The sequence below is a fragment of the Talaromyces proteolyticus genome (genome assembly GCF_021365285.1).
Source record: "Talaromyces proteolyticus strain PMI_201 chromosome Unknown BGW36scaffold_14, whole genome shotgun sequence".
Taxonomy (NCBI): Eukaryota; Fungi; Ascomycota; class Eurotiomycetes; order Eurotiales; family Trichocomaceae; genus Talaromyces; species Talaromyces proteolyticus.
Genome location: NW_025764290.1, coordinates 1,371,398 through 1,383,557, shown reverse-complemented (window position 1 = coordinate 1,383,557; position 12,160 = coordinate 1,371,398). Strand labels below are relative to the sequence as shown.

The window sequence follows — 12,160 nt, the reverse complement described above, 5'->3', positions numbered from 1 at the left end:
TAATTAGATGATATCCTTTGCTTGGCTGAAGCGATTGTTAGTGACATGAATTTCCGTCGTCTTCTGTATACGATAAGATCTACTCCAATCCGCCCCATTTTCTAAGCGCATATCATCTCCCGTGTGTGATACCGTTCCGTCTTCAGCGATAATATGTTCATTGCTTTCGCGGCCATCAAATCCATTGATCTCGATTTCATCAACATTGGACGAAACCGATGAGATGAATCCGTGGCCTGTATTAGGCTGGAATGGACTTGTGCCCGAGCCACTCCCGTCGTATATGTTATGCCGCCGTTGCGAGGAGGAAGTGTTTTTTGTAGTGGAATTGGTGATATTATTGACCGCCGTACTCGCACGTAGGAATCGAATTGTTCGGCGGAAGAATGACCAGATATAAGGCAGGTTCGAAATGTAGATAGCGACCGATGCTTCTCGAAGATACCAAAATTGGTAAGATGTGTCGAAGATGTCGCGAAAGGTGAAATATTTCGACACGATGGCACAGATAATCTACTTCGTTAGACATCTCCTTTGGTCTGAGCTGGTGTAATAGGGTTGAAACTTACCAAAAAGAAGCCAAGAGAGAAAATGAACACCACAGGCAGCTTTTCTCGGGCCCACATGTTCATTTTCCACAGGGTCGGCACAATTACGACCAGAATTGCGACGTCAGACGAGATGTTGAAAACTGCGTTGATGACTTCAAAATGAAAGTATGTGGCGCACTCTTCCTGCGGTGGTGGAAGAGTCCAGTATCCGGAAAAGGGCCGGCAGTTGAGAAACAATGTAAGCTGGACGGCAACAAAGCTGGCGAGGGTATATGCGGCGCACAGCTTCACCCAGAACTGTTGTTTGAGATTGAAGCTGTTGAGTAAGCAGTTAATTATTCTATTTCCACACAGTCTAGATCAATTGATATAACTTACGTCAGCCGATAGTATATTATCAGCATACAAGCTTTCGTCGTCCATACAACATTGACCATGCACTTGATTCCTCGTAAGCTTCTCGGATGGATTTTCCCGCGTGCTTCTGGGATATTACCTGCTCAGACGCAAATTCCACCTTGGCAAACTGTACTCTTGACGCAATATCTTCGGGCGTGAAGGTCTCAAACTGTCCAGGCAGGTAAAGAGTGCCACCCCCACCTTCAGCGAGCTGGATGTTGGTCACGACGAATGCGGTATACCAGCCCTACGATCAGATCAGTTGGCTGAGCACACCTTATATTTTTGTCGCAGGGGATACGAACGACTCCAGTGAGCATGACAATATCTTCGGCCTGCCATTTCCACCCCAGTCTTTGAAATCTCGCGTAGCTGATAAAGCATTAGGGCGTGTCTTCCTCGCATGAGGGAGATTGACGGATAGAATGAATGCTCACACTCTGAGTAGGTATAGCGCGATCCCAATGCTGTACATGACCCAAGTCTGCACTACTAAATCGCGGACACCGCCGCCGCCGTCTCCCGCCATGGGGCTGTTCCGACTGGACGCGTCAGTATATGAATCTTGGAAGGAATATGCCCCCAGGACTAGCGAGAGCAGACATAATCAAATCCCCTGTGCTGGATTAACATTCTTAATAATTTATAATAGCAAGGTTAGGCGCAAAGCTTCCGCCGGCATTGTCTGTCCATGACGAATGCCAGGGGCCTCACCACCCTAAGCGAGCAGATACCAACCGAGGCCAGGCCAGATAGTGATATGCTTTGCGTGCGTTCTTTCTTTGCATGGATAGGACGAGAGTTCGTGGCCGTAAACTCTGATTCTGGCATGAAATATACAGTCAGGCAAGGATCAGCAAACCACGCCGCATTGCATGATAGACCGTTGGGTTCCTATTCGCCCACTGCCGGTATACAAGGGGGTGTAATTTACCCGCACTAACCGATTGCAAATGGCGATATCGTTCTCCCTGCAGTGCCACATCCAAAATTTCCTGAGATAGCGATCGCGAGCGGGCCAGTTGCAGGGATGCCGTGAGACCGATTGGCCTTTGGTCCTGAGTCCGAGCGTTAGTCTACAAGCTACTTGAAATTTGCTGCACGGAGTACAACAGCTAACCATGCCAACCATGCAGCCGACTTCAGGTAGCGAATAATTAATACTAAACAACTCTTCCTACGGCGTTTCTAGAATCGGAGAACGGAACATTAACTTCCCCACTCGACTTCAAGCACTGTTGCACTCTCAGGATCTTAATATTAATTAATATTAATTAATTGTTTTGATTTGTTTCTTAATTTTTTAGCGTGCTACCTCGCCACTCATCCTACATTCTTCCAAGTTTCCCACATGTCGCATTCCCGGCTTCTTTCCTCTTTTCTTCAATTTATGAACATCCTTGAGGCGTGCTCCTTGGATGGACTTGCTTACCTTGACAAACTGAAATGATGGAGGAAGGCAAAGACACGTCTAGCGTTGGAGCAGGCCCTGAGCCCGCTTCTTTAGAAAGCCAGTCATCGGACTCGGCGAAATCTACCAACGTGTTGACCAGACTCAATCAGAGAATCACCTCTGTGAGGTTCCTAGAAGCCCGTGGTATTGAACGAGTGCCCGAATCCGAACGTCACGATGTCAATGCGGCCGACTACATGCAAATGACCTTGCTCTGGTTTAGCACCAACATCACTGCCAATAACATCGCTCTCGGAATGCTCGGCCCGATTTCCTTTGATTTGGGCTTTGTCGATGCTGCTCTATGCGCCACATTTGGATCTCTCCTGGGCGCTGCCGGGGCTGCTTACATGGGGACATGGGGACCAGCGAGTGGCAACCGCACCATGGTATGTAGTTCATCTGGTCCAGTTTTTTCGTGTCTTCGAAATACATAGCTGAATCTTGACAAGGTTGTCGCAAGATACTTTATGGGATACTGGCCTAGCAAGATCTGCGCGTTGTTGAATATAGTTATCATGCTAGGCTACGGCATGATCGACTGCCTTGTCGGTGGTCAGGTTCTCTCTGCCGTCGCAGATGGCAACATGAGCATCGTGGTGGGAACAATCATCGTCGCGATTATCACCTGGGCGATTGTCGTTTTTGGCATGTCTATATTCCACATTTATGAGCGCTGGGCTTGGATACCGCAGTTAATTGCACTCTTCGTACTGGTTGGATCGGCAGGCCCCAAATTCGACACGTTCATCACGTCAAGCGGCGATGCGCGAACGGTTGCCGGCAACCGACTGTCGTTCCTCTCATTGTGTCTGTCCGGTGCTGTCGCGTGGGCTCCGGCTGGCGCTGATTATTACGTCTATTACCCGCCAACCACCAAAAAATGGAAGACATTCACCATGACCTTCCTTGGGATCGGGCTTGCATTGGTGTTTGCCACTCTTCTTGGAGTCGGGCTTGCATCCGGGACATTTGCTAATGCAGACTGGGCTGCTGCTAACGAAGTTTCATCGGGAGCCCTCATTTTAGAAGGATATAGTGGCCTCGGCGGCTTTGGAAAGTTTCTTGGTGTGCTTGTCTCGCTTGGGTTGGTTGCAAACAATATTCCCGGCACGTATTCTGCCTCGCTTGGATTTCAAGTCCTTGGCCGTTACGGCGCTCGCTTACCGCGATGGTTCTGGTCTTGTATAAGCGTAATCATCTATACTGCCTGTGCCTTGGGTGGACGCAACCATCTCTATGATATCTTTGAGAACTTTCTCGCTCTGATGGGTTACTGGGTAACTATTTTTCTGACGATTGCGCTTGAAGAGCACCTTCTTTTCCGGCGACCGCATCGTGGCTTTGACTGGTCTGCTTGGTCAGACCCAAGCAAGCTGCCCTTGGGGCTTGCTGCTTTCACCGCGTTTGTTATTGGGTGGATTGGGAGCATTATGTGCATGTATCAGATTTACTACGTCGGACCCATTGCCAAACTAGCCAGCGATGAAGGGGCTGACCTGGGAATCTGGGTAGGGTGTTCCTGGGCGATGATTGTCTTTCCGCCGTTGAGATGGTTGGAATTGAAGCAATTCGGTCGATAGTAATCTTGATGATTGGGAATGTGTGGTATAAATGCGGTGGAAATTGGCCTGAAATAGCATACCAGCCTGTCAATAAAAGAGTGCATGGTCGTGGAAGTGTGCAGCATTGGCCATTTGTAGATAATGATCTATGACGGCGAAATTTTCATTCGGCAATGTATATGTACAAAAAACGTAAAGAAAGATCATTGGCGATATATATGAACTTAAACTCTTCCTATCCATTTTTGTTGTTGTGCCAGCTGCCTGAAAAGTGATGTTTGAGGAAGATAGGACCATAGCCTACCTCGCCCGAGTGGCTGTGTTGCTGGTTACTTCCAAAAGCATTGATCGGCAAGAAGAGCACGTCGTCCACCAGCTTTGGTTCTCTGAGACCGGTCACATTGTACCACTCAAAGGGAGCGCGTAGATGATATCGTAGGGCGTCATAGAGGGCCCATGTGACGCCAATCGGGCCTGTGATTCGCATTACCTATACAGAAAACCAATCAGTTAGTTATTATGGTTAGGAGATGGAAACCCATAGCAAACTTACATCTCCAACGCTCATAATTTTTCCGATTTCACCAATGCTCGCATTCTTCTCTTCTGCATACTTTCGCAGATTGGACACTACCTCCTCAACTAACTTTACTGTGTATTTTGCCGCCGGTTTGGACAGGAAAGTCCACTGCACAATTTCAGATCGCCGATTCTCAACGGGGTTCTCAGGCAGATCGGCGACAATGCCGATGACAAGGGATGCCGTCTCAACATACGGCGATGGTAGCCAACGGTCGATAGGGACAAGACATTCGGTATCGATGTCGCTGTATACGCCGCCATCAGCCCACATGCACAACAGCCGCAGCAGATCGGCGCGGAGAATCACGTCGTCGAGGTCGTTGTACAGGGCGACGAGCTCCGGGTGATATTCCGAAAATCGATCGGAAACATAGGCTAGAGCGGCATCATCGTCGAGGAAGGTGTATTCGTGCTCCGGGTTGAGCTTTTCCCATGTGTGCATCAATGCGACTAGGTTCGGATCTAGCCGTTCGGCTGGTGGTCCTGTTTGCCATATTTTCTGCGGAAAGGTCGACCCGGGGATAGAGTTGTTTGCTTTGATCGCGGATTGGATGCCTGGTGCCGAATAGCCATAATTTAGGCTTCGCGATGTGAGTGTGAGGGAGAGACCGAGGAGGAGGAGAACAGCAGTGCCAACGACGGCGATGTAGCGTGTCTGGGAGACGGCGAAGAATGACATTATTAGTGGTAATCGTTGTTCGATCCCTTTAATTCTCGGGGCCACCGAAGGAAACAGGATGCAGTGGATGCGACAGCAGGACTGGTATAGACAGCAGATCAGGCATCATCGTGGTGAAGCTGCATGACGAGGAGAAGGATGCTGTCCAGGTTCTCAGGAATTCATTTTTTATCGCATTTCGGCTGAGCCGGCGATTATTATCTAAAGCCAGACCAATCCAGCTCAGGGGGGCTTATTTTGGTATTTTGCCCGGGGCCATGAGCATGACTAGCCCTGCCACGTAAAAACGTTGGACCGCGGAAACTGTACTTGTGATTGGGTTGGGTCAACAGTCAGCGTTGACTGAGACAGGCCAACCCTCTTTGGGAAAGGCGAAGTTGTTAACCAGCCCGAATAAAGGGTCCGCCTGTCTTGAAACGGAGTATCAGTTTATTCAGCGCCCAGCTGGCTTCCGGTTCATCTCCACAAGCACATCTACGAGAAAAGCCCTGATATCTGCCGAAGGGGGACAATAGCGTTGTTGCCATTAAAGCCCGAAGAAACACAAAGCCCTTGGTCGCGATTTGCAGAGCTACTAATTAATAGTTAGCATGGGGGAATGCTTCTAGCCCCATCGCAGATCAGCCACCAAATTCCACAGCCTATCGAGTTCAGCCCTGGCGTGGTCCGACCACGGACTCCCTTGCGGAGTATACCGAAGAAGGCAAGGCAGCATGCCTGTGGAGACCATCCTGGCCTAACTTGACCACTCACAGGCTGTGATGCTTCAATCACTAGCCAGTTTTGGAGAGCCAATGGCCGTATATGGAAGCTCGGGAATCGTTGGTTTGGCCAATCATGCAAGGCAGATGAGCCTAGAATGCCCCACTGTCATACAATCGCTGTTGCCGATCTGCGTCTAATCATCAATAGACGTATATTTGTATATATTTATCTTATAGTGTATAAACAATATAATCATTTGAGATACTCCATCTCAAACGACACTCTCTGTCTTTCTCTGTTCCGACAAGTGGCACATGCATGCAATATACGAGCAGAGCCGCAAGCTCTAATCGAGACTCGGGTCTACAAACTACAAGTCCTCCTAGGCTACATATCCTTATCTCCAGGATAATGTCTACGTACATAACCGTACATACAATACATATGGCTAACTAACACATAAATGGGCTTTAACTGAAACTTTCTGCGGAAAAGTCTACTTTTGTGGATGTTCAAACTTCATTGGTAGTGTCTTTCTTTTCCGGATTGAATGCCCTTGCTACGACCATTCATATTCTAGATGCCCGACACTTCATATCATTAAACTCAGGTTCATTGAATACTACCGCGATTGATATCTGACAATGCTAGTTACCTGTACTTTTTCCTCATGATATGTATCCTCTAAACCCAGTTGAGAGTCTTCCAGTGATCAGCAATCGGCTTTGGCCCGTAGGTGATTTTGTCAGGAGCTGACGCCACTACCCTGATCTTGACATAGTTGATGCCATTGAAGAAGTACGTCTCTCCATTTCCCTTTGCAATCGGGAGTGCAGCGTCGACGGTGTCAAACCCAGCCTCAGTTAAGCCGGGCCATTCGGTCGCCAGTTTAGCTGGGCCATACACAACCTTATCATCCCACACATGTACGCGTACGTAGTTTGCTCCCCTGAAGAAGTACGCTTCACCATCCTTTCCAGGGACCTCCATAGCCGCGTCGACAGTATCAAAGCCTGCTTTGGCAAGAGATGCCCACTTGTCTGTGATTTTGTGTGGGCCGTAGACAATTGTATCGTCAGATGTCTCGGGGACTACTTTGATTCGGACATAACGGCTTCCACGGAAGAAATAAGCCTCGCCTTTCACTCCGGGAACAGGCAGAACGGCATCGACGGTGCCAAAGCCTGCTTTGACTAAGGAGGGCCAATACCGAGTGATAGTTTCAGGACCCCAGGTGATTTTCTCCTCGGGTGTACCTGGAGTAAACTTGATACGAGCGTAGCGGGTGCCTCCAAAGAAGTAGGCTTGCTGTATATCCTCGTTCCAATACGCTGCGTCGACCATTTTGATCAGAAGGTAGATATATATTAGCTAGGATTGACTGTATAAGTTTGAATATGAGTATAGAGATTCTTGAGTAATAAAAGACCAGGAAAGAGGGATCTGGCCTCCTATTTATGTTTATGAGATGCTATATCTTATGACCTAGAAAATCCATCCTCAGATGGGATTATCGTGTCTGTCTCTTGACATCATTTTCGAGTCATCCAGATTGACGCCACGTAGACATTCATGCAGTCTTTTGAGTCATCTCCGATCAAAATGTCAACATATGCATACTGCAGACCCTGGATTACATTATACGTAGTTTAATTAGGAAATACATTGGACGGATCTTGTAGTGACATGCACTGATCTCCTGACTCGTAGCTCAAGAATGAGAAGACTAACCTCAAAACTAACAGCAACGCATGCAGATCCCCAAACCCTACAAATAGTCTCTTTGTCACCTCAATTCCAACCTATTAACTAGTAAGAACAACAGTCGATATAAGAAATGATGTGTGGAAGAACGCATATGATCAATTTTCAATCTAGGGTTTAGGTATAATAGCCGACTACTGCTGACGGCAGAACGTTAAATGGTATAAATACTTTAGCCACCTAGGATGTTTCTTAGTGATTATTTTCGTATTGCGTGATCAACGAAAACTCTATATGCTAAACGCAGCTAATAGTTCCCCCTCTGCATCAACCCAAGTTATCACGATATGGTTGGCTCAAAACATCATCGCGGGGATTGGCTTTGCACGGCAACAAGACTAATTATGCACCCCCCGAGTGACGCAAGTATTGTTACTGCTGGGGTAAAGCATCGATAGCCATCTGCACGTGTGTGAATGCTATGGGATTGCAATGCAGATCGGCCGCCCAATTCTTCTGGAAATAATGATGATTACTCGATCAAGTATACTATGCAATTTTATATCAAAGAATGAATGGGCGAGGTTAGTTTAGTCTTGAGAATTAAAACCGAACAACAATAAAAAGCATTTCACAACTTTCTGTAAGGCCATTCTCCGGTTGTAACGTGGCTGGCTGATCATGCATTAACTGCGGGGTTTTATTTCTTCTCCTTTTTTCACGCTCGATGACTATCCATTAATGCGTCAATGCCCAAAAACCTGCTCTCACAGGCATGTGGCCAATGGAATCCATGAGAATTAGCCATCAATTCAAAATTTCAATTTGGACTAAGTACTCGTAATTTTGCATCCTAGTAGTGGCAAAAAACAAGTTCTAGAATCCACAGCAAAGTTCTAACTGTCAAATATTGTTTTTCGTAAGTTAAATTTTCATATTTCGTGTTCTAAAATGTGTTTACATCCATGTGTAGCCAATGTCGTCTCTATCAAATATAACCGCTAGCAATCAATTGATGTTTCAATAATTATTTTCGATATAAATTTAAACACACTCAGGTGGTGGGCAACTCACAATATTTACATATTTACGTACGTCCGTCATATTTTTAATTCTATCAATTGATACATTTCATACGAATACAATCATATTTCTACAGCACTTGAAATATACACAGAAAAGGTTAGATTTTCCTTTGCCATAACCTCATCAATGGTCACATCTGAGACTAGCTATTCCTCTTTAACGCTTGGAGAGTTCTCAGGGGAAATTCAACCGAGCACCACTGCTCTGTTGCGATTCGGATCATATCCTCATACATATCAACCACCCGAGACACATTACAAGCGCAGATTAGAATGTTACCAATAAACGTCGAGCTCTTTTGTCCCTCTCCTAATTCTACTTGTATCCAGGAGTTGTACTGCTCTGAATGTTTTGGAAGACGGGTTAGTTCAACTCGATCGATGGCATCAGAACACCGATCACTTCTATGAGATAGTGGCTCAGGACAAGATCGAACACGTAAGCCGAGCGCGCTTGATGTAGTGGTCGAAGATAGCAATGGGGCACACAGAGAGCATGACATCCGTGAACGACAAAATGCCCATGCTATAAGACTCGCACGGTATAAGCAGTCAATGACGACGGGGTTTAAAACAATGGTTTTGCGCGCGCGGAAAGACGGGATATGTTGCATGGCAAGATCGAGGATCTGAGCGGCATGCCAGAGAGCGTCACAGGCAGTATTGGATTGTGTCCATTGCTGTAAACGTATTTCGTACTGTCTTGTAAAATATGTAGCTGACGGGGTGGTGCTTGACCCTTGTTGTGGATCTTGTAAACAATGCTTGGCCAGTCGGTCTAGGAAGGACAAATCGGCGTACGCGCGTAACATGGAAAGATGATGAATCATCATGCCCGTCAAATATGCCATTTGTTCACTATCATCTTCGCAATATGGCTTGCTTTCTGGTCGAAATCGCTCCATCATTACCCGCCATATTTCCAATACCACTGGCCACCCTTGACCGTATCCATGCAAACTCGCAACATCACTACTTTGGCAGTTGTTCAAAGGCGAGACGGTGGCTGTTGGTTGCTGTTTCGTCTCTTCCCATAAGCGTGACTGTATCGAGCATATTCCCAGCTCAAAATCTGCAGTGGTGAAGAACCCAGCTAGGTTAAGTCTTTCTGATGGGGATAATTGCGAAAGGGTGAGAGAACACAAAGCACTAAAAGCCAAGCTGGTTCGTCCCTGAGGCTCTTGCGCAATTGCCTGCTCCCATTCTTGACTAGTGCACGCGTTCCAAGAGCCGTCGGTTGTCATAAATGGTAATTCTAGCTCTTGGAAACGTATCGTCGGTGGTAGGTTGTGCAGGAGATTAAGTTCGCATTCCAGACGGAATGTTGAAAAAACAAGCCTAATACCATACATTAACAATGACTTTTGCTATAAGGAAATAGCATGACAATAACTGAAATTTGTTGTTAAAAGAAGGAAAAGGTAAAGTAGAACGAAAGCGCAAACAATAGCAATGAAGGCAGGGTTTGTACCTTGTCTTTTGCTCACGTAGTATCCAACGTGACCACTCTGTGCCACTGGGATCGTCCTGTGCGGCTATGACCTCGATATTGAAAAATCCAATGTGTCTTACCCAGCTGACGAGGGTAGCCATATGCCCCAACGCCGCTGACAGTAAGTTTTTTTCCTAAGGCTTATTAGATCTGCTACGCTCTGTTTTAAAATGCATCGACATGCTTACTTGCACGTAGAATGCGAACAAAATTGTCAGCAGAAGGGCCTTTGCCAATTCTAGCTGGGACCGGCCCGTCGGATCCGGAGTTGGGTAGTGGTGTTGCTGAGTGCAATGTCTTAGCGAAGACTGAAAGGAAGAAAAACGAAGGACGTACCTGTGTTATCTTTTCTAGCACTTTCGTAACCACAGTTTGATGCAAAGCCTTTAATTCATTCAAGTCTGTGTGAGACTCATGTAGCAATGCCCCCAAAAACGCTATCGAATACCGGACCTCAGCAGAAGCTAGGCAGCGCCGAAATGTTTCGTGATGAAGTATTGGCCATTGGGGGTGTAGCAGGCTGAAGTAGCTCTGGTAACACTCATCCCTCATTATCCTGTCAATCGTACTGCGGTGAACGAGATAGGAAGGGTCTTGCTCCTGCTGGGCAATGGCGTGGTATAGTTCATAAGTTGTCTGCTCGTCTTCCGTTGCATAATCCCCAGGATGCGATGATTGTGCCCCTACTGACTGCCCAGGTGTATACCCTGTCGATGTGAGGGGTTCAATCGGTAATGAGTTGACAATAGATGGAGTCGGCACATCATTGGCTTCCAGAGAGGCGAACTTTATCGGTGGAATAGCTTTCGGGTTGTGTGATACATTTGGGAAAGTCGACGGATTCACACTCATTTCATACGACGTCGACGGTGTCGGCAAGGAGAGGTCTTCGATATGCTGTTGCGTTGTGGCAGCAGTCATAGGCGATGTCAATGAGCCATTGAACTCGTCTGCCGGCGTAGACGTATACGACGCATCGGGGTCGATAGCAGCCGCAGCGCCACTGCGTGTACAAGGGGCATTATATTTTTGACATGGAAGACAGGGAGTCTTGTTATCGCATCGCACTTTGCGTTTATGGCAGCGGTCGCAGGCAAAGAAGGTCTTTTCTCGAGCTCCAGCGTCGACTTTACGTTGGTGAAAGCGAACATGGCGAATCAGAGCATCACTGTGGCAAGCTATTAGTAAAGCCCATATCCTAAAAACTCATCTATCTTCTTTTGTAAAGAAAAAAAAGGCACCACGTACTGTCTCGCAAAGGACCGGCTGCATATGTGACAAGCATGCGGTCGTGCCTGAGCGTGCTTATTATCCTGGTGGCGTGTCAGATGGTATTTCCTTCTGAAAGTGCGCCGGCAGTCGCTTTCAGGACATATCCATTTTCCTGTGGCCATAATGTGGGTTTTCAGACAGTCATAGCTATGCAGCAACTCCTAGGAAAGAATTCTCTCGGAAGCCCGAAGCAGAATTTCGTCTCCGCTCCGTTAATAGTATTCCCCTCAGTCTCCGATTTACCCCGCACGCGCCATTAGATATCGGATCTCTTCTCTTTTTTCGTTTCGCTTCCATGGTCGATTATTTGTTTATATTTGAGAACCTATTTATTCTCTTTAACAAATAGGTGGAATTTTTGGAAAGCCTGATACATGTTCAAAAAGTTGTTTCTCCCCACCTTTCCATCGGCAGGGCAGCATCGGGAAGCCTGGTAAGTAGATTTCATTTTTCTCCAAGGTGAAAATAGAGCAGGCCACTTAGAACCTCGTCGATATATCAAGGTTTCACGGTAAATTTAACACAGAGTTCACAGAGCAGGAAGGTCAATCCAAACAATTGATGCATTATTGTGGGTGGTATGATAGCATTGAGGCTTCCGTTTTCCGCCAACCCGAGTCTCAGAACAAGACAGTTGAGTAGCAGATGAAAAAATATTAATGAGGAATTAAGA

At 46.8% G+C, this 12,160-nt stretch overlaps 5 protein-coding genes across 5 annotated transcripts; 1 reads left to right on the top strand and 4 right to left on the bottom strand.

The window, feature by feature from the left end:
- Positions 1-3: 3 nt before the first annotated feature.
- On the bottom strand, positions 4-1,479 carry BGW36DRAFT_401654 (uncharacterized protein; the record flags this gene model as incomplete). Its single annotated transcript, XM_046218770.1, has 6 exons — positions 4-513; positions 570-867; positions 930-991; positions 1,048-1,197; positions 1,256-1,322; positions 1,388-1,479. The coding sequence occupies 6 exons, from the start codon at positions 1,477-1,479 to the stop codon at positions 4-6; spliced, it is 1,179 nt and encodes a 392-aa protein (XP_046066576.1).
- Positions 1,480-2,396: 917 nt separating this feature from the next.
- BGW36DRAFT_365012 (putative vitamin B6 transporter) lies at positions 2,397-3,986 on the top strand (the record flags this gene model as incomplete). Its single annotated transcript, XM_046214615.1, has 2 exons — positions 2,397-2,792; positions 2,841-3,986. 2 exons carry the CDS (start codon positions 2,397-2,399, stop codon positions 3,984-3,986), a joined length of 1,542 nt encoding a protein of 513 aa, XP_046066575.1.
- A 217-nt stretch (positions 3,987-4,203) lies between these two features.
- Positions 4,204-5,229, bottom strand: BGW36DRAFT_433242 (uncharacterized protein; the record flags this gene model as incomplete). The annotated part of the gene is made up of 2 exons (XM_046221246.1): positions 4,204-4,458; positions 4,522-5,229. The coding sequence occupies 2 exons, from the start codon at positions 5,227-5,229 to the stop codon at positions 4,204-4,206; spliced, it is 963 nt and encodes a 320-aa protein (XP_046066574.1).
- Positions 5,230-6,434: 1,205 nt separating this feature from the next.
- Positions 6,435-7,361, bottom strand: BGW36DRAFT_390524 (Hemopexin-like domain-containing protein). Its single transcript, XM_046217492.1, has one exon. It carries the CDS (start codon positions 7,276-7,278, stop codon positions 6,619-6,621), a length of 660 nt encoding a protein of 219 aa, XP_046066573.1. The 5' UTR covers positions 7,279-7,361; the 3' UTR covers positions 6,435-6,618.
- A 2,531-nt stretch (positions 7,362-9,892) lies between these two features.
- Positions 9,893-11,758, bottom strand: BGW36DRAFT_69406 (uncharacterized protein). Its single transcript, XM_046222523.1, has 5 exons — positions 11,464-11,758; positions 10,552-11,383; positions 10,404-10,499; positions 10,211-10,349; positions 9,893-10,061 (listed from the first exon to the last, which is right to left on the bottom strand). The coding sequence occupies exons 1-5, from the start codon at positions 11,607-11,609 to the stop codon at positions 9,979-9,981; spliced, it is 1,296 nt and encodes a 431-aa protein (XP_046066572.1). The 5' UTR covers positions 11,610-11,758; the 3' UTR covers positions 9,893-9,978.
- Between the last annotated feature and the right edge of the window lie 402 nt (positions 11,759-12,160).